We start from the raw sequence: 22202 nt of genomic DNA, 5'->3' as shown, positions 1-22202 counted from the left end.
AGAAATTACAAGTCTCCTAACCATTCCAACTTATGATCTAAAATAGAAATGGGTGGGAGGTCATACCCAAGAGGACTGACTGTAGATACCTATGTGAGTCTAAATTTAGGGGGCAAACAACAAGAACAAAACATAAACAGTCTTTGTTTCCCTTCAGGACTACAGTCCTTTACCCTCGGTAACCTTTCAATGTCAGCTGGGAAGGTTTTAAAAATCCCATGCACAGACCAGACCCCAGACCAATTAAGTGAAAATCTCTTGAGGGTGGGACACAGGCATTAGTTTTTAAAGCCCCTTAGGTAACTCCAATGTGCTGCCAAAGCTGAGAACTACTGCTCTAGGGTTTCTACATCAGTGATCAGAAGCTTCAGCATCAGCTAGGAACTTGGTAGAAACTGGCAGAAATTCAAGTTCTAGGGCTCCACCTACTAAATCAACAACTCAGGACGCGTGGCACCGGAATCTTTGTTTTTTTTTTTTTTTTTTTTTTTTTTTTTTTTGCGGTACGCGGGCCCCCCACCGTTGTGGCCTCTCCCGCTGCAGAGCACAGGCTCCGGACGCGCAGGCCCAGCGGCCATGGCTCACGGGCCCAGCCGCTCCGCGGCACGTGGGATCCTCCCGGACCGGGGCACGAACCCGCGTCCCCTGCATCGGCAGGCGGACTCCCAACCACTGCGCCACCAGGGAAGCCCGGAATCTTTGTTTTTACTATAGCTGTCTAGGTGATTCTGAGCTTGCTCATGTTTGATAGTTACTGTTTTAGGTCTTCATAAGCAGTGTCCTAACTATAGAATAAACCTCAGTAATTAATCTTACTTGATTTTTCAAATGGTGAAAGATAATTTATTTACCTATAAGGATTTTATCAATTACCCAAGTCATTTGAATGATTTTAACAACTGAGTTAGACCAGGGTAACTGAAAGTAGGAAAAAAGTACAAAGTAGTTCTTTGATAATGTGCTTTCTAAAGGGGCTGATGTATTTTATTGTAACTTTTTGAGTAGTAACATCACAGATTGAGGATTAAGATCACTATCACACTGGAAGAGAGGCTCCCTCACACACTGCCATGAAATGATTAGGTGTTAACAAGTAATGCCATTTTAGCCTTTGAATACTAGATTTTTAAACAGTCCACAATAAAATCTCCTTCATGCCCAGTGATATCTTCTATTCCATATTCTAAAAGCACCATATGCTCTAATGATTGAATGAGTTGAAGAGGTCAAGTGTGTAGAACTGTGCTTGGTCCATACAGATCATTTAATAAATATTAACCATTACTAGAACTGGTGAGAGGACCAAAAGCAACCTGAAATATGACTAGCTTGGATTCCTAAAGTTGTCCGAGATAATGTTGTGCCCCCCAAATTTCTCAAATTTGAAACCAGTTCTTATCTGATTCTTATCAAAATAAAGAAGAACGAGTGATCTCTTACCTGTGGCAAATGTAACAAGATCTGTCTTTGTGTACTGGACACCCAGTACCTCCTCCGATTCCATACACATACTGATTGCTTTTGGAAGAGTTTTCAGCAAAATAGATCCCAGCTCCAAACATGCCACCTATGTAGGCATGCCTTTCGTCAAAGCCTTTATGAATAATTGCATTCACAAAGGGAGACCCTAAAATACATATAAATACATAACATTTTAAAATTATCTTAGAAGAAAAAGAACAAAAGCTAAAGCCTCTTAGAAGTTAAATTCTTAAACATATATACACCACCACCACAATAAAGCAAATTCAAAACACAAGGGTTAACAAGTTAACTGTCAGCTAGCTCACCACTTTAGAATAAATAGTTATTTTTGAAGAATTGCTAATATGAATGAATGTTTCTAACAGGGTGGTGGTTCAGATGCCAAAGTAAGGACACATACAGATTCAACTAGAAAAACAAACAGATCACCTGAAATATCAATGCTAGAGTTATCAAATTCCAGGCCCCAAATTCATACATATCCAGAACCAAGAGTCTCATAATTCACCTCTTATGGCAAGGCTGAATGCAATTAGGTCATGCAATGATGCCCACATCTGTGTACTTTTTCTAGATATCAAAAGTGGCCAAAGTGATCTTTTCATGTTCATTTTCTTCTTTACACCTCTTCTCTCCTATCCTTCTACTTCTCTGCCTTTTATCACTTGCTAGTACCAGATTTCAACTGTAAATGTGGTGTGTTCCTTCATTCCCTACATATTGACTTCTTTCTCCTCCTTCCTTGCACGTGTGCCAAGAAGGAGCTTAGCCAAAGGAGAGGAGGTACTAAGCATGGGTACCAGGCCAGGGAGTGGAGTGAGGCTGGGGGTTGGGAAAAGCCAGTATAACACAACTAACTGATCCATCAAGATCAGTGTCCCTGTTCACAAAGGGACAGGAAAATACACTGAATTCCACTTTACAGAAATACTGAAGAATACAATAACTTATTTGAATTTGGAAAACCCAAAACCATTTCTATTATAAAACAGAAAAAATTATTCATTACAACCATCAAGTCAATACATAAATAAATATGCTCTGTGCCAAGAAATTATCATGATGATTTTTAGGGTTTTGGAATGAGAAGTACCATTTAGATATTATATACCAATTCAGTCTGCTATAGCCATTCTTCCAGGGGACTGTGAAATTTAAATGTTGTGTTTTATAGAACTTTACCAGTCCCTAAAAATTTTCTGCAATCAAAGCCAACTGAAGGAACAGACTGGACCAATCATGGATAATGTGCTTGAAGACTTGATAAACACTACATTAATATCTATATTAATCTTTGCTATAAACACGAAACACCAATCATCAACACCTACTAACTTGCAACATAAACAGGAAATTTCAAGAATGACAAGTAATGGTGCTTGCAATTCAACAAAAGTTCTCATTGAACTCCATAGGTTCAATGACAGCGGCTCTTTTCGCTGAAGTTAAATGTGGCCTTGACACTTAGAATCAGTCAGAACAGGATGCATATATTCTTCCGAGGCAATTTTCAGATCTTATTTTAATTTTAATTCACCCAACCAGTTAAAAGTAAAACACCATTTTTCAGAGTAATCATCACACAAAATCAACTATATTAAAATAAAAGGGAAAATATGAATAGTCAACATTCTCATTTCTATACTTTTTCTGTTATAGTAATCCTATTTATACACGACCCACTGTAAAACATACAAACTCAAAAGACGTTAAAAATACAGGGACTTCCCTGGTGGCGCAGTGGTTAAGAATCCGCCTGCAAATGCAAGGACACGGGTTGGATCCCTGGTCTGGAAGATCCCACATGCCACAGAGCAAAAAAGCCCGTGCACCACAACTACTGAGCCTGTGCTCTAGAGCCTGCGAGCCACAACTACTGAGCCCATGCGCCACAACTATTGAAGCTCACATGCCTAGAGCCTGTGCTTCTCAACAAGAGAAGCCACTGCAGTGAGAAGCCCGCGCACTGCAACGAAGAGTAGACCCTGCTCGCCGCAACTGGAGAAAAGCCCATGCACAGCAACGTAGACCCAACACAGCCAAAAAAAAAAATCACAAAAAAATATAAATTTAAAGATTTACAGAAATACTATTTATTTTTTAAAAATAACATGAGGAATATACAGATTCATTATTATTTCAAACCTGACAAAAAATGCGGAGGAGGATGGTGGTAGGGTTGGGGGAGAGGAATCTTACCATGAAATAGCATTCTTTCATTTGCATGGTTGTGGTTTTCTTCAGAAACTTCTTTCCTCCTGTGAGTATATCTTTCCCATAGTTTCTTGTTACAAACTTTCTGAATCTTTAAAAAGAAACCAGAAAAATAAAATCTCTAGATCATAATAATTAATCTTATCCAAAAATGGGCCACATAGGGCCAGAAGAGAGGCAAAACTTTTCTCTGAAATATAAATTATGTGTTATTTTTAGTCAGCTAAAAAACTTTAACCCAACCATAAAAATGGAAATATAGGTACATTTTGGAAATCAAAAAACTACAAAGGGGAAAAAAGCTACATGTAAAGGTCAAGAGTACTGTTAATTGATTAAAATACTTCCATTCTCATTACTTTAGAATTATTACTAAAACATCTCCAAATCAGACATGCTGAGTTCTGTATGGAAGTATAAGAAAGAGAATACTATCCTTTCCCCCCTGCTTTATCTGGCTCAAAGTACCATCTTTATCTGTTTTTAATTAAAAATATTTGAAATACACAAGTCAGAATGGTCATCATCAGAAAATCTACAAACAATAAATGCTGGAGAAGGTGTGGAGAAAAGGGAACCCTTTTGCACTGCTGGTGGGAATGTGAATTGGTACAGCCACTACGGAGAACAGTATGGAGGTTCCTTAAAAAACTAAAAATAGAACTACCATATGACCCAGCAATCCCAGTACTGGGCATATACCCTGAGAAAACCATAATTCAAGAAGAGTCATGTACCAAAATGTTCACTGCAGCTCTATTTACAATAGCCCAGAGATGGAAACAACCTAAGTGTCCATCATCGGATGAATGGATAAAGAAGATGTGACACATATATACAATGGAATATTACTCAGCCATAAAAAGAAACGCAATTGAGTTATTTGTAGTGAGGTGGATTGACCTGGAGTCTGTCATACAGAGTGAAGCAAGTCAGAAAGAGAAAAACAAATACCATATGCTAACACATATATATGGAATTTTAAAAAAAAGGTTATGAAGAACCTAGGGGCAGGACAGGAATAAAGATGCAGACGTAGAGAATGGACTGAGGACACGGGGAGGGGGAAGGGTAAGCTGGGACGAAGTGAGAGAGTGGCATGGACATATATACACTACCAAATGTAAAACAGATAGCTAGTGGGAAGCAGCTGCGTAGCACAGCAAGATCAGCTCGGGGCTTTGTGACCACCTAGAGGGGTGGGATAGGGAGGGTGGGAGGGAGACGCAAGAGGGAGGGGATATGGGGATATACGTATATGTATAGCTGATTCACTTTGTTATAAAGCAAAAACTAACACACCATTGTAAAGCAATTATACTCCAATAAAGATGTTAAAAAAAATTGAAATAGCCACACCAAACACACACACACACACACACACACACACAAACACATACACCTACCTAGTACTCCCTCTATCCCTCCCTACCCCTCCAATTCCTAAAATTTGTCTGGAGAAGAGTTAAAGATGGATACTGGTTTCATTAGGAGTACTGTCAAAATTTACAATCCTAGTTCTGTTTCTTAGCTGTATTTAAGGGTGCTACAGCCCCCTGCTGGTCCTAGAACACATCTGGGAGCTGGTGGTTTTAGTCTTGGTTCAAATTAACTCAAAATACCATCACAGACATAATCAAGGCACACAACTGGCATAAACAGAGCTCATTAATGTTTAAAAATAAAAGGGAACAAAGTTTTATCAATGAAAAAACTTTTATTAGATATTACATTAAAATACCTTTATAGAGGAAGAAAACAGCATACCTCCCAAATTCAGTAACTTTGGAAATCAAACACATATTCTCTTCCCTGCCTGCACCCTTAACAAACCTCTACACATTCTGTTACTGCTTGCACACAAAAGGGACTTGACTGAAATTTGCCTGTAGTAGGAATAATTATTTGTCTTATTAAAAATTACTATATATATATCCATGAATAGAAATCTCAAGATGTCACTCAGGTCATACTATGATATGAACTAATAAAATACAGCTCCCAGAAGAATAACCGTTTCACCTGAATAATGTGTGCTTGTTTATATCATCTTATTTCTAAATAGTATGAACAGAGCAATCTCAACGAATAATTTTAGTATTCACTAATTCTAAAATATGACATCTATTAGTATACTCATAATAGTATATTATTGTGAAACAGTAATACAACACAGCTGAAAGATTTGATACTGTTCACCTTTGAGTTTAAAATTTAGGTATTAGAAAGATACTTGCCACAGTTTAATTATAACTCTAACTCTTATAATGATTAAGAATATATCAATGTAGTTAATAGAAAATCACTATGCATCTCAAGTAGAGTATGCAGTTTGGTTGCTATATAGCTTAAACAACAACAACACAAACTAGCAAAGCTGAAAAAGGTCCTGAGAAGAAGAAATGATATCAATAACAGTCAGGACTCTCTTTAAAACACTTTTTTTAAAGACTATTTTTGGAAAGATGGAAGGTATAGAAGGAGTACTATTAAAATTACCAAAAATTGGTGTATGTGGGGACTCACAGAAACCTGGAGTAGTCACAGTTAGGACAAACAAACCATGGTGCAATTATAAAGATGGGAGTCCTTCCGTGAGTCACAAAAAAATTCAACTTTGTTACAACAGAGTACCTTAATAGTAGTTTACATATTTAAAGTCCTAAACCTGCAGGATTTACCTTTACCCCAAGATAAAGCATAATCCCTAAACTTAAATATGTTCAACAGAGGCTGAACTAGTGTTTAGTACAGAGATTTGAGGATCTTAACCTTCCAAGGACATATTCTTTCCCAAAATATCCCCATATGCCCTGTGAAAGACTTATTGGGCTGGACAGATTACATTCTTGTGAAAGTTAATCATGGCTTCAGGCTTTGAAAACTATGGTCTCAGCAAACTTTATTTCCACTAAGTTATTACCTTGAGAATATTGTATCTGTTGAAGATTCCACCTGCATGACCTCCATCTCTGTGCTCTCGGACTGTACTCTGCATCTGACGGAAAAATATTCCAAATATACGTGCATTAGCTTTTGTGTTTTTTTTTGATTTAGGGAACACGGTTCTTGACTCATAGGATTCTATTTTTGAGAATACAAAATGGGTTTTTAACATTTTTGTTGTTTAAGGAATGAATTCTATAAGTTCACACATACTATTTTTCAGGGATAGCAGATAGCTAATACAATCAATCTAAAAATACATATAGGTGAAAATTATATAATGCAAACTACAGGAAGAAAAAGAAACAAGCAGATGCATAGGTGAGCTAAACATACAAAGCCAACCACTTCACATACCAAAAAAAACCCCAATGATTTGTTCCCATTTGTTTTGCTCTAATAAAGCACAATTTGTATTTCATTGAGAGTTGGAGTTTCCTGAGCTTTAGAACTAAGTCTCACTCAACTTTGTATCTCTGTGCTCAGCTCACACATTTAGGGTATGATGTTCTTCAAAGTGCAAGGCCGTATTCTAAGATTTTGGTGGATCCAAGAGTTTTATGGAAAGAAAGCTAGAAAAAAATTTCCTAGATAAGTAGCATTCACATGTTCTGGGTCTTGTCTAAGATACTGGGCTTTGCAATTGCCTTCATGAAGGAACAAAGTATTAGCAACCTCTTCTTCAACAGAATTCTGTGTATTAATTGTAGTGCTAAACCAAGTTATTAGAATTAAGGTTTACTGAGATAGTGTACTTCAAATGCTGATTTCAGAAGTTTTCCAGGTGGTAAAGAGTTAGGGACATTAAAAAACCCTGCTACATACATGTTCAAGTAGATCTGGAAACTTCTGGGAAATTTAGCCTACTGAACCAACATTTATTTAAGGTATATGAACATACCTCTTCCTCCACAGACTGAAACTCTTTATCATCAGGAGACAGATCTATGAGAATTGTTCCACTTCCAGAGGTGTTCAGAGTTAAGTATGGGTTAAGACCTATCAAATGAAATTTAAAGGTAAAAAAAAATTTGCCAAAAAAAACCCCCAATAAACATCAACCCAAAACAACCACCTAATTTATCTGATGCTTACTACCAATTTTAAAAAACTTTTTATTTTAGGATAATTTAGATTTACAGGAAGGCTGAGAGCACTGAGAGTTCCTGTGTGCTCTCACTCCACTTCCTAATGTTACCATCAGGAACATTAATGTTTCCTTAATGTTACCATTTTACACAATCATAGTACACCTGTCAAAAATTAAGTAAAGTTCAGATTTTATTCGGATTTCACCAGTTTTCCCCACTAATGTCCTTTTACTTTACCAGGATCCAAACCAGAATATCACACTGCATTTAGATGACTGTTTTTTTTAATCTTACAAGTCATAAGGGTTTTGTTCAGAAAATCTTTCTATTCTTTATTTACTATTTGTCACATGTTTTCTTCTTCAAATTATTTCCTTTATTAACTAGGCAGCCCTTTCAGCATTTGGTCCCTTTATTTTTTGTGAAACTGAGGAAGAAACTTGCGTGGCCTTAGGTAATTTTAAATCATCCAAAAATGAGAAGTCATAAAGTCTACTAACGATGGAATGCTTATTCTAACCCATGGTAGATTCTTTTAATTCAGCAATGAATTTGTCATATTTTCTGAATGTCAACAGTCAAGATAATCATATATATTTTTGTATCTTTACTCTCACAAAAGCTTTTTAAATGGAATCTTAAAACAGAATTTTCTAATTTCTTTGTTACAACTGTAACACAACTCTCCTTTAATCTCTACAAGATCTCCAGAGCTCCACTGTTTTCTGAGTTAGGGCTCAGATCCTTTACTGCTGGGTTAATGCATGATGGTTTGCCTCTGGAGACTAAGAGCACTGTTCTGGTCTGAGTAACAGCACTACCACCAACATGCCAAACTCTGATAAAGATGTATAGATATGGCTGAATTACAATGTCTACAGGAAGTATGGAAACTATACAGAGAAGGTATTTTATAGAAAAAAATACTTAATAAAGTCTGTGACAAACACTTGACTAGGCCATCTTCTAATGGCCTCAAGAAGACATTTATCAGTGCTGAAAGATGAGAACAAGTAATCTATTTAAAAAAAAAAAAATTTTATTTATTTATTTTTGGCTGCATTGGGTCTTTGTTGCTGCGCGTAGGCTTTTGCTAGTTGCAGCGAGCGGGGGTTGCTCTTTGTTGCGGTGTGTGGGCTTCTCACTGTGGTGGCTTCTCTTGTTGTGGAGCATGGACTCTAGATGCGTGGGCTTCAGCAGTTGCTGCGCGTGGGCTCAGTAGTTGTGGCTCGCGGGCTCTAGAGTACAGGCTCGGCAGTTGTGGTGCAAGGGCTTAGCTGCTCCACGGCATGTGGGATCTTCCCGGACCAGGGCTCAAACCTGTGTCCCCTGTATTGGCAGGAGGATTATTAACCACTGCACCACCAGGTAAGTCCCAGAAAAAGTAATCTACTGACTTGATGCACTGAATGATAGCTAAGGCTGTTAAGTCAGCGAGATGAGAGAGTGTCAGAAGCTTGCCACTGGTTCCATGTTGCAAATTGGGTATAATATAGGTATAGAATCTTGGCTTCAAATGAAAATGAGGAAGGTGGTAACTTTATGTAGGAAAGTGACCCTGATGTGCTAGATCAGACAGAGTCATTCTGTGTCATGATGTTTCTCCTCCATGTAGGAATGAATGTTCCTACTAAATTGTAGCTGGATGCTATCAGAATGACCAGAGGCAGCATGGAGGTACGTACCTGACACTTGAAGGCGGTGGTGTATCTGTTTCCATCATTGTTTCCTGAGCCTTTCAACAATCTTAACTTCTATCCTACCAGATCCAGTGTTTTCTAGTAGAGTCATGATGCCAGTCCACAACTGAGGGTTCTAGCTCCTCTTCATACTAACATTCCAGGGAGCCATGAATCTTCCCTCTTCTTTATCTCATAAAATTTTGTCTTCTATACTAGAAATATCCAAGACTATCTCGCATTTTAAATATTTTGCCCCAGTTCCTATCAGGCAAGTAAAGTGCATCTACCTTTAATCAATTCTATTCCAGAATTCCAGTTTAAAACATTCTTTAGCTTGAATCACCTGATTTTCAAAGCTCTCTTTTTTCTTCTTCAAGAGATGGACCTATCCTGGCTAGCATACATCCTTCCCTAAAAATGCTCTCATTTTTGCTAATGGGGGTTTGTCTTTAACCACAGTTGTACAGCCAGGTCTTCAATTACAGGATGTTTCTGACCCTGGGGTACATCACTCCCTCAGTTTAACAATGAACTTAAAATGTGGTTCGGACACCTAAAATAATTCATCTTTTATACTCAAGACCTGATATACAGGAAGTGTGAATATCTACTGAACAAATGCAATTTGCATTTTCCTAACACATCAACATTCAAGAGAAATAAAATATTATTCAACTTTGTTTTGCTAAGTTTCTTTAGTTGCAACATTACTATTCCCCAATATTTTTCTTTTTGTTTTTCTTTTGTTCCCCAATATTTTTACTGCAAGTGTTTAGAATTTAACTACAACAAAAGAGATTCACAACATTATTTTATGGGCAGGCCTGAACACCTAGTCATTACCTATTATATTACCATAAGATATTAGATATCCAAGTTTCAGATCTTTTAGAACCATACAATTTTTGAGCTACAATAACTTCAGAAATAAGTGAATGGAAATAACGGGAAAAACTTCAGAGATAAAGCAACACCCACATTTCTCAATGGCCCAGACACTTCACTTAGGTTCACAGAGTTAAAGGCAGCAGCTCAGGAAGCTTAACAGTGGCAGATTTAAGATTTGATCCCAGGTTTCTGGAATCCTACTCAGTACGCTTCTTATTAAGTAGACTCTCTGTTACAGATTTTAAAATTATCATTTACTAAGTTGAGGGCTGCCTTTGTGCAAGCTGTTAAACTGATGATAGCAATGACTTAAAATGAAATACCTTGTTGCCCAGAGATAAGTCTCTCAACTCCTTTAATTAGTTTGTGTCTATGTCCATAAGCATTGATTCCAATCTCCTTCAGCTCCTTGTGCCCCATCTCAACTAATACATCCAAAGTGATCTTACAAAAGAGAATGAAACTGTTTAGAAGACTTGTTTGGAAGACAGTCATATATTGGTGTTCTCACAATGTATTAGATTTATCCATTTATTTCAAATTATTCTAAACAGATTAGAAATGAAAGCATACCAGCTGTTAAACTGAAACTGAAAAGTTGCAGATAATTAAATAGAAAGTTGAGTCATGAACTACCAAAAATATCATTATTTTCATTTAATGTAAGAACCTGAGCAGAACTAAACTGTAAAACAAAAATGCATTTTCAAATTAGCCACATTTAGGCACACTATTTTACCATCACTCTGCAGCCAACCTATTTACACAACGTCTTAATGTAATGTTCCTACAGACTCTGGACTATGCTAACTGATAACTTGAGCATCATTGTTCAAACTAAGCCTTTTACCTCAAATATATTATTCCCATTTTGTGAAACTGAAGACATTCTTTAAAATCCTGTATTTTTTTTTACAAATCTTCCATGAAGCTTTCCCTGAACAGTCCAGCTTGTAGTAACCCTTTTTTTCTTATAATTTCTATGCCAAAAACTTGACTCTTTATATGTTCTTGGTATAGCTCACTAACTAGATCGGAAGTTCCTTAGGGGTGCAAGTCTATAATAATTATATTTTCTGGACTCAAAAAATCAGTGACTGTATTCTGACAGAACACTTTAAATTAGGACTGTTCTAGAAACGCCCAGATATATAGTTTGTGTGTCTATGTGTCTCCCCATAGTGGCTAGCAAAGTGTCAGGCTTAGAGTGGGTAGTGACTGACACAACAGAATTGAACAAACTGAGCTCAAGGATAACTTACTTTTAAGAAATGAACACGCTAAACTTACTCAAGAAAGCTATTTTACTGCTACTACATAAGAAACAATTTTTATGTGCTAATAAACTAAATGGATATTCCAAGAACAAACCAAATTAGAAGACTGACTGATTTCCAGTCTCTTAAGAAAACACCCTTTTCACTCCTCAATAGGCTGAATGGTTCAGGGCATTTCAAGTATGTTCTATTTTTCCCTTGAGGTTCCCCCAAACACCAAACCAAGCAAAACAACTCATGTACTTACCTGTTCTCTCTCAAATATATCCATTAGGTGTTCAAGTCCAAGGTTCCTTACAAACTGAGTTATGCTAAAATCTACTCCTGGAACTAGAAAATAAAAAAAATCACAGTACACAAAATTTCATATCAGAATAACGTGTATCAACATTATAACAGCCAAGTTTTGTGACATTATTACATGCATGAAGAATGTAAAGATGAAGCAAAATATTAATAGCCGTTTGGGATATAATATTAAACTTAACATCAAAAATTGCAAGGAGAAAGCTATAAAATTTCAACATTATTAGAAGAGAAGAGTTAACCAATGGGGAACTCTCATGTTACAAAGATATCTTTTATCTTTCCTTTTTAAGAAATTTTATTTTTAATTGTATCTTTAAAATACGTTTCCATACAGCTTAAACTAATAAAATGTTATATGTCAATTATATCTCAATTAAAAAAGCAAAGTCTCCCTATCTTTGAAGAGGTAAGCTATTTTACAAAAAAAGTTTATGAAAATAAGTTCCAGTGTTGCATAGGGTGAGATCAATTTTGACAGGTAAAAGGTAAAGAGACTGTAGGTATGTGTCTTTTTTTCTTTTCTTTTTTTTTTTGGCTGTGCCACATGGCTTGTGGGATCTTAGGTACCCAACCAGGGACTGAACCTAGGCCCACGGCAGTGAGAGCGCTGAGTCCTACCCACTGGACCGCCAGGGAATTCCATTTCTTTTCTTTTTAAAAAATGATATTCAAAATTAGGTATTTTGATGTGGGGTTAAAAGTATTTCATAATTCTGTAATAGTACACTGGAAGAGATAAATAAAGGCATAAGTACTCAACCAAAAGGACTTCTATACCTTTCAAAAAGTATGTTTACATCTAAAGAGTAGGTTAGCAGCAGAACGCTCATCAAGTCTCATCGCAGAGGGAGAAAGTTTCATTAGGAATTCTAATACTAATGTAAAGAAAACAATAAAAGGCTAAAACTTTTAGGCTATGTTAATCTGATACTAACAGTTGTATCTAAGGTTAAAAAAATGGCTTTTTAGTAATCCAAATGACGATATGTGGCTACAAGACCAGTTATTTTGGCTGAATGTCTCACCTTCCTTTTTCTCCAAACTGGAAGCACCCTCTGTTCCACTTGAACTAACTACTGAAGACAGTTCAGAAAAACTGCCGGATAAGTTGTCAAGACTGCTGGCTGCAGAAAGGCTTGATGGGCTGGATGGACCTGAAGACAGAGCATCTGCAGTGGCTCCTGGGCTTCTCACGCCATTGAGCACTTGAGATTTATAACATGAAGGCAGAGCAGAAGGGGGCATGGCTGCTGTCAGGAGAGCACTGACATCATCTGCCTAGGGTATATGTCAGAGAGATGAAATCTGCAATAAGCAAGTTTTAAAATTCTATACTATACCCAATAGAATGCATTAAAAAATATGAAAAAAACCCAGCAGATTTGCACTAGAATTGCTTATTATATAAAAATTATTTAAAAAAGTGAACCAAATAAGTAATATTCAGCTAAATAAGTGATATTCAGCTATTAAACATAAAACATTAATACACAACACATCTTCTGAGACATACAAAATAAAACTGTTAAATGTGGCAAAGCAAGAAAAAAATCCTAAGATATCATGATTGAAAAGCACTGAATTTTAGAAATATAAAATTTAAAAAGATTTAAAACCTTTTAAAGGCATTCTGAAGACGTAATTCAACCTACATAGAACTTTAGCAAACAGAATGAGGTTTTTTAGTTTTTTTTTTTAAATATCCAGTAATATATTTGTTCCTCAAAATTGAACATTTGGAAGGGTAGGAAAAAAGATAATCATTTTAATCAAATCTGCTAGAATGGAAAAAAAATCCCAACTTTACTGGTATATTAATTTGTTTAATAAGTAACAAATAACTATTCTTTAACAACGCTCAATTAAGACACTAAGTAATTAACATTCAGCAAGAAGTAAACAGTACTTGTTTTCATGGCTTTTCATTTATACTGCCTTTTCAATCCTCACCTTTTTCTTCCCCTGAATCTGAGGACTCCCATGACACTCATAGTTGGTATCTAACACTTAAAAGTAACATTAGCACAATTTTTTGGGTGCTTTTTATGTACTTGATACCACGCCGAGGACTTTAAATACATCACCTCATTTAATTCTCATATTAACCAGATATATTTTACCTGCATTTGGAGATTAGGTAACTGAGGCTTTGAGGTTAGGCAACTTGCAACACTGTACAACTGTAAGTGGTACAGCTGGAATTCTAAGGCAGGTCTGTTTGACTCTAAAACCCATGCATGTTTAGTGCACCCTGTTTCAATGTCACTTGATTATATCTCGTGGACTAACATGTGCAGACTGAATTAGAAAAGGTCACTTCTAAGGTAGTTTGGAACTGGAAGGATATTTCCCTTAAGAAATAATGTTGCAAATATGGTTGGGTTGTCAGCCTGCTGAGAAAATTCAATTCAACCCCCAATGCAGCTGAACTAAATCAGCTTCTCAATGTAACTTGCAACAGTGGAATCTCAGTAGAAAGCAGTGCGCAGAAGAGACTCCCCCTCCTCTCCACCTCAAGAAGAATTTCTTCCCCATTTCCCTCCACTGCTCTGGGTCAATGTCTTCAGTGGCAGAGGCAAGAGAAGCACTTGCATCACAGTGGCCAAAGCAGAGGTTGGAGGCCACAGTGGAGACACCAACAGGAGTTTCCTTGGGAGAGGAAAGAAAAAAAGACTTCCCATGGAGAACTGGAGGAACAAACTTGTTTCATGAACAGTTTTGGTGGGGTAAGCAATAAAATCTTTGGGATGAGGCAGTGCTGGGAGGGAAGAAAATCTCTATAAAGGCAGGCTTTGCGGCTGCACCCTGAAGGCCATGTTCCCAGCTGGGGAAGTTCATAAAGACCCGTGGGCCTGTAGCATCTTGTGCCCTATGCACTGTAACAGCATCCACTGAGGGCCTTGCCTGCTTGTTTCCTAACTAATGTAAGCAGCTATACCTTATACTTCTTTTTCCCATTTCTAAAAGTACTCAGCTTACAGTAACTGATAATTCTATTATTTACTCATTATGTTTTAATACCAAAGAGGTCTAAAATTTAAATTGGGCTAAAAGCCAGATTTTGCCACATTCACCATAAAGACATTTTATATATACCAAATGAATTTTTAAAAGTCAGGAAAGCACTGAGATTTTTCAAAGAGCCCATCACTTACTGAAACTAAATCTAAAGGTGTTTGTCCTTCCTGATTTTTAAGAGTTGGATCAGCTCCATGGGCCAACAATAAAGCACAAAGCTGTGTTCGTCCCTTTTGGGCTGCTTCGTGCAAAGGTGTGAAAGCCCATTTGTCCGTAGCATTGACACATGCATTATACTTTATTAGTAAAGCTGCTACATCTACATGCTGTAAAAGAAAATACTCCTGTTACAGTCGGAAATATTATTTTATTGTACTTTAGTTCTTAAAAAGAAACCAGCTATATACCTATTTTTCCAGTTTCAAACTTACTCTAGAATGAAAAACTGTGTTTTCCCCCCATCATCATAATTTATGGGTAGCTGATTAAAAATTACAGTAGTAGACATTTACCTAACTTGAGAAAATATCTAGAAAATCATTAAGAATTCTACACAGGAACTAAATTAACAGGACTTTAACAGTTTCTAATTTATTTAAGTGTTATAACTGCTAAACATCAATTTATAAACCAGCAGCTTTCCTTAATTAATCAACTGAAGATGGTCAATACTGATTGTTAACATTCAAGGCTATTATAAGTCAGGAACAACGCATCTCATCTCTACAGATTCGTATGAATCCCAATGGAGTTTCTGGGCACCAACAAATAAACAAAATCACCAACATCTCACTGAAAATAAGATATATGTGCTAAGGAAGGCAATACAACAGAAGACAAAACGTGCTGCACGTCACATGGCAAGCTACAGTAGATTCGGAATTGAAACTTGGAAGCTATTTAACCTCTTTCGTTCTCATATTTACTTCTCTGTAAAATGAGAAGGTCAACTAAATTCCTTTTGAATTGTAATACTGATTTTCACTTTAAAAATTTCAGACATTTTTAAAGGTAACATGAAAGAACTTACCCCATAAGATGCTGCATTGTGTAAAGGAATAAGTCCTCCTTTGTCTTGAGCATTCACATCAGCTCCATGTTGTAGCAGATACTCTGCAACTTCTAAGTTATTATAACCAGCTAATTTAGAAAAAAAGTAAAATTACTTGTTAATATAAAAAATAGCTACATATATGTATATATACAAAGGATAGGATTTTTAAAATAAGAGATTTTTATAGAAATCTGAAATTCTCCAACGGAGTCTATTAAAGATTTATCTTATGAAAAAAAAAATTGCCCACCGGCCTCAAGTTGGAAGCTCTCAGTAATGATACCCATTTGTTCTGGAGACTCTAAAGTTCTATTGACTGTTATACTTAAATCTTTCCTTTTAAAACCTTCTTACCAAAGTCCCTGCCTTCATAGTTGTTGTATACACAACTTCCTGAACTCAGGTACATGGTCTCAAGGCTGCAAGCAAAAGACATCCAATCATATAAAAGCCAAGTTAGGAACACAAGTGGCTAGCAGAGCAGAAGACAACACACCAGTGTGGGTCTCAGGGCCCCATTTCCCCGTAAGGCCACAAGGACATGCTTTTTGCTAGAGAGAACGTAAGGGTGCGTATCTCTACAAGCAGCAGAATCCATTGCTGCTAAAGCCATGAAGTAATAAAACCTAGTAGTTTATAAATGTACCGTAACCTCCCAGCTGTCATTTTGGGAACTGTCAGCTATCTTAGTGAATGCATGCTCACGGTAAAGTATGTATATTTTATTTGACACATAATCAATAGTTTGAAAGCAAATCTGGAACTTAATTTTGTGAACATAAAATCAGGTATCACTTGAAACTTTAAAATAGTTCAAAGTATTTAACTCATTCATTTTTACTGTAGTTTTCAGCCTTTTGCTGAAAGATCTAAAGCAAAAAAAAAAAAAATTTAGTAAGATCAAGTAAAGAAAAATGAAACTACAAAACTACCATAAGCTAAATACTACACCAAATCCAAAAGTCCTTCCAGATCTCAAGGTATAATACCGCCTAAGTAAGAAACATTTTGTGTATACAATGTATTTGCCACTTACAAAGAACACAAACTTAAATAGTAATATTAAATGTTCTAGGTAAGCTACCATAAAGATACAAAGCTGATATATGCAATTATGCACAGCACAATTCAAATCAGAGGTCAGGCCACATTTTGTCTTCCATGGACTAGAAACTCCTGATTGCCAGTGGAAGAAGAAAAGCTTTACCTCGCTTTGTTAGCATTTGTGGCTTATCACTTTTAGTGCACTTTTAATGCTCTAAAAGACACATAGATGGAGTAATTCTTTTCCTTTGCCAGTGGGGTTCCAACTTACATGGGGTCATAATTTAAAGGTAAAACCCACATACACTAAAATTATCTCTTAAGGGACTTCCCTGGCAGTACAGTGGTTGCAAGGGGCCCGGGTTCAACAAACCTGGTTGGGGAACTAAGATCCTACATGCTGCACAAGACGTGTCCAAAAAACACAATAAAACCCGCCCCAAAACAATAAAAACCTAGGAACATAGTTGCTCACACTGTGAGACTGAAAGGAACTGAGAGAAGAGTAAACTTACACCTCCTACATTACACAAAGCGGCAGAAACACCTGCATTCTTTTTCTCTTTTCAAACCACGTGTATTTAGATAAAACCTGTATGAGTCAAATGTGCCTATGATGCAACTCCACTAAAGTATTAGTTGTAGCTCAGTGATTTTAATGGCCCATTCCCTAGCATCTTTTTTTTTAAAGGAATATGCATTTGTAACTTTACTGTTTTTATTTTTTATTTATTTATTTATTAAAAAAATTTTTTTTTGCTGTACACGGGCCTCTCACTGTTGTGGCCTCTCCCGTTGTGGAGCACAGGCTCCAGATGCGCAGGCTCAGCGGCCATGGCTCACAGGCCCAGCTGCTCCGCAGCATGTGGGATCTTCCCGGACCAGGGCACGAACCCGTGTCCCCTGCATCGGCAGGTGGACTCTCAACCACTGTGCCACCAGGGAAGCCCTATTGTTTTTATTAAAAAAATATTTTTTGGCCAAGTGGCATGCAGGGTCTTAGTTCCCTGACCAGGGATTGAACCCATGCCTCCTGCAGTGGAAGCATGGAGTCCTAACCACTGGACCGCCAGGGAAGTGCCCCTAGCCATCTTCAATGCAGCTCAAAAAGCTGTGCTGAAATCACAATGCTGCATTACATGCAGTGAAGACAAAGATACACAGCGCCAATTTTATGAGTGAAAACTTAGAACAAATGTTTTGTAATCAACTGTATTCCCCAAATATCCTGTGTTGAAGCCCTAACCACTAGTACCATAGAATGTGACTGTATTTGGAGATAAGGCCTTTTAAGAGATAATTAAGTTAAAATAAGGCCGTTAGGGTCAGCCCTAATTTAATGTGACTGTTGTCCTTATAAGAGGAGGCGATTAGGACATAGACACACCAGTGATGCACATACACAGAGAAAAGGCCATGTGAAGCCCCAGAGAGAAGGTGGCCATCTGCAAGCCAAGGAGCGAGGCCTCAGAAGAAACCAATCCTGCCAACATTTCCAGAACTGAGAAAAAACATTTCTGTTGTTTAAGCCACCTAGTCTGTGGTAATTTGTTAAGGCAGGCCTTACAAACTAATATAACAAGTAACAAGAAGTTTATGTAACTTCTGGAAGTCTTTAAAGATTTTTTCTGCTTATACTTAACAGCTATCATCAGAAGAATGGAAAGATTTAGCGTTCCATGAGGACGGCCAGCTCAGCAGGCCTATTTTTAAAGTTTCTGTAGCCAAAACACACTCACCAAAGATGATTCAAACAATATGATGACCTGGAATAAAGGTTCCAAAGCACATGGTGACTGGCAGAGCCTCTTTCGATTGTTCTTAATGAATGTAACATGCTAGTGCTAAAGTGAACATGGCCCTGTACAAATACACTAGAGTATAATTGCTGTATTAGAAGATACTTGATTTGAATCTTTCAAATTTACTTACAGGAAATATTTTACTCAGGTAAAACGAATCTTAGATGTCACCAGCCTCAATCTGTGACACTTCATTCACTTACCTGCTAAATGTAAAGGTGTTGAATGTCGGCCTTGGGTATCACGGCAATTTACATTATCTGGTGAAGACAACTTCTTTACTCTGGCTAAACAACCCTTCTTGGCAGCATCCAACAAAGCTGCATCTCCCCTAAGTAGATCTTGAATATCTGTATCTCCATCTTTAACAAGATCCAAGGGAGTATTTCCATCTCTATTTTTCTTTGTAGGGTCTGCACCATGCTGGGCATGTGAAAAACAGAAAAGGAGGAATTACCTTAAGTTTGCCCTTGGTCAATGAGAAAATATTCAATGTAACGATACCAAAGAAAACTTTTTTTTAAAAACATCTTTATTGGAGTATAATTGCTTTACAATGGTGTGTTAGTTTCTGCTTTATAACAAAGTAAATCAGCTGTACATATATCCCCATATCTCCTCCCTCTTGCATTTCCCTCCCTCCCACCCTCCCTATCCCACCCCTCTAGGTGGTCACAAAGCACTGAGCTAAAGAAAACTATTTTATACAGAGACTATACCTTAAAGGTTAACATGACTTACTAATGCTTAATTCAATAAATAAAAAATTACAATAAAAAATACAGAGGCACTTAAATATTACTGGACTTTAACAATGCAATAATATAGTCAAAATTTTAAACTACATTCAAAACAAGGTAGTATTTCACTAAAAATTACCTTTCACATATGCTATTTTTAGTTTTCATAAACATATTTCAATGTTCGTATAAATTTAACTATACTCTTGTTTTTACTGCAAAATATCTACACTGGTACCAGTATAGATAAACAAGTACTATCAATTTCATTAGTACTAGATAAACCTGGCTTATACTGTTCATGACATTTATTCTGAAATCTAGGTACAGAATTAGATTTTTGCTTCCTACCCCCTAACTAGTTTAAGTTTATATTAGAATTATTAGAAATATCATAAACATTCTACATAATATACCCTATCCATAAGTACTTAAATATACCTGGAGCAGAAGTTTGCAAATTTCATATTTTCCTTTTGCTGCAGCTTCATGTAAAGGTGTAAATTTCCATAAGTCTGCTACATTAACTACTGCTCCATGCTTAACAAGAAGTTCTGCAACTTCATAATGTCCATAAGAACATGCATTGTGCAAAGGTACAAGGCCTCTGAAAAGTTAAATAAGCAACACAACACAAAGATATATTTAATTTAAATAATTACATACAGCTGATAAATTTCTTGACCTGCATAAGAAATTTTACTGATTTAAATTTATAGAACCTAAATTTATTGAAAGCAGAAATGGAATTACTTTGGGGCGGGGGGGTGGGCAGAGAGGACATTTTAAAAATATTTAAAATTGCAGAGAACACAACAAACATCTATTTTGCAACATCTAGAATTAAGAATATTCTATTCTATTCTATAGCCATGCAGCACAGCTTATGGGATTTTAGTTCCCCGACCAGGGGTCAAACCTGGGGCCACGGCAGTGAGAGCACTGAGTCCTAACCACTCAACTGCCAGGGAATTCCCAAGAATTATATACATATACTTTTTTTTTTCTTCTCTTTTTTTATTTTACATCTTTATTGGAGTATAATTGCTTTACAATGGTGTGTTAGTTTCTGCTTTATAACAAAGTGAATCAGTTATACATATACATATATCCCCATATCTCTTCCCTCTTGCGTCTCCTTCCCTCCCACCCTCCCTATCCCACCCCTCTAGGTGGTCACAAAGCACGGAGCTGATCTCCCTGTGCTATGTGGCTGCTTCCCACCAGCTATCAGTTTTACATTTGGTAGTGTATATATGTCCATGCCACTCTCTCACTTTGTCCCAAGAATTACATATTTTTAAAGAAAAATAATTTTAAGATAAACTGGAAGAATTCAAGTATCCTCAATGCAAACTGAAAAATTTACCACATTGAAAATCAGCATCACACTATGGTTGTGGTCTCCTTGGCCATTACAAAAGGCATTATGCAACTAAGCCTTTATATAAATGCTACTCATCATAAAATCTTAACTGAAATTAAGAAGCTTTATTTAAGCCAGTTAGGAAGCAGACTTCTCTGAAAATAAAAGAACTATCATCTATCATAAAACTGTTTTCAGATTTTCCTAAAAAGGTCAGATAAAGGAACAGAGAGGCCATGGCAATTGTTGGTACTTGCCCTTTATCTTTAGCGTGCACGTCAGCTCCGTGTTGCAGCAGATATTCCACCACAGACACCCGATTATAGCCAGCTGCAAAATGGAGTGGCGTAGACTGACGCCCTTCAATGTCTCTGCAGTTGACACTCTGAACAGTACACAATTTCTATAGGACGCAACACAGTATACACATGATGTTATATATTCCGACTTCTTTTCATTTAGTAGAAATTTCAAATGTCTGATTTATTTTCTTGTATCATCTTATCAGTATTCTCATACACATGATGCTACATATTCTGACTTGTTTTCATTCATTTAGTAGAAATTTCAAATGTCTGATTTATTTTCTTGTTTCATCGTATCAGTATTTTCAGAAACTCTTTGCTATTTATTCTTATTTCATCTTGTCATTTATTGAGAATCCCTCTGGTCCTCTTATCTAAAATCATCTACCTTTGCTAAAGCTAGTAGGTAAATTTTATTACTACCATTACTGCTATATACATAAAGGTAACGCAAGTACCTGAAAGCAATCATAGCTTTCATTTTGTGAAAAATGTATGTAGAGATACACTGGATCATAGAAGCACGATGGTATCACCTGGGAACTTGTTAAAAACTCAGATTCTCAGACTCCCACCTACTGAATCAGAATCTGCACTCTGACACGATCTCTAGGTGATCTGTAAGCACATTAACGTTTGAGAAGTACTGTTCTAGAACAGTCGTTCTTAAATTTTCATGTGCAGTGGGTGCAACCTCCAGATTTCCTAATCCAGTATGTCTGAGATGGGGCCTGAGAAGTTGCATTTCTAACAAGCTCCCAGGTGATGCTGATGCTGGCAGTTGAGGAATTACACTTAGAGAATTATACTATACTATATGGAATGAATTAACTAATAGAATGCTATTGGTTAGGTACCATCCTTGGGAGAATTAAAAAAAAGTCACTCAAAGAATTTTTTGTGTGTTTTGTTGGTTCAGATGAGGAAGTCTAGCTGAGAAAGGCTGTCAGAGTAACACTCAAAATACTCAACAGTATTTTG

The 22202-nt window shown here is 36.7% G+C and overlaps 1 protein-coding gene across 1 annotated transcript in view; it reads right to left on the bottom strand.

The window, feature by feature from the left end:
- TNKS2 (tankyrase 2) overlaps positions 1–22202 on the bottom strand; it is a 66271-nt gene that overhangs the window by 8259 nt on the left and 35810 nt on the right. The window contains exons 14-25 of the mRNA XM_032608064.1: positions 21174–21319; positions 19992–20157; positions 19014–19233; positions 15941–16050; positions 15048–15236; positions 12918–13170; positions 11831–11913; positions 10630–10750; positions 7547–7644; positions 6623–6697; positions 3685–3790; positions 1441–1627 (exon numbers count right to left, since the gene is read on the bottom strand). Of these exons, the coding sequence (XP_032463955.1) occupies positions 1441–1627; positions 3685–3790; positions 6623–6697; positions 7547–7644; positions 10630–10750; positions 11831–11913; positions 12918–13170; positions 15048–15236; positions 15941–16050; positions 19014–19233; positions 19992–20157; positions 21174–21319 (1754 nt within the window). The remainder of the gene's footprint in view (positions 1–1440; positions 1628–3684; positions 3791–6622; positions 6698–7546; positions 7645–10629; positions 10751–11830; positions 11914–12917; positions 13171–15047; positions 15237–15940; positions 16051–19013; positions 19234–19991; positions 20158–21173; positions 21320–22202) is intronic.

The sequence above is a fragment of the Phocoena sinus genome, chromosome 16 (genome assembly GCF_008692025.1).
Source record: "Phocoena sinus isolate mPhoSin1 chromosome 16, mPhoSin1.pri, whole genome shotgun sequence".
NCBI classification, from domain to species: domain Eukaryota; kingdom Metazoa; phylum Chordata; class Mammalia; order Artiodactyla; family Phocoenidae; genus Phocoena; species Phocoena sinus.
Note: the sequence above shows the minus strand (reverse complement) of the source record. Positions and strands in the feature narration are given on the sequence as shown.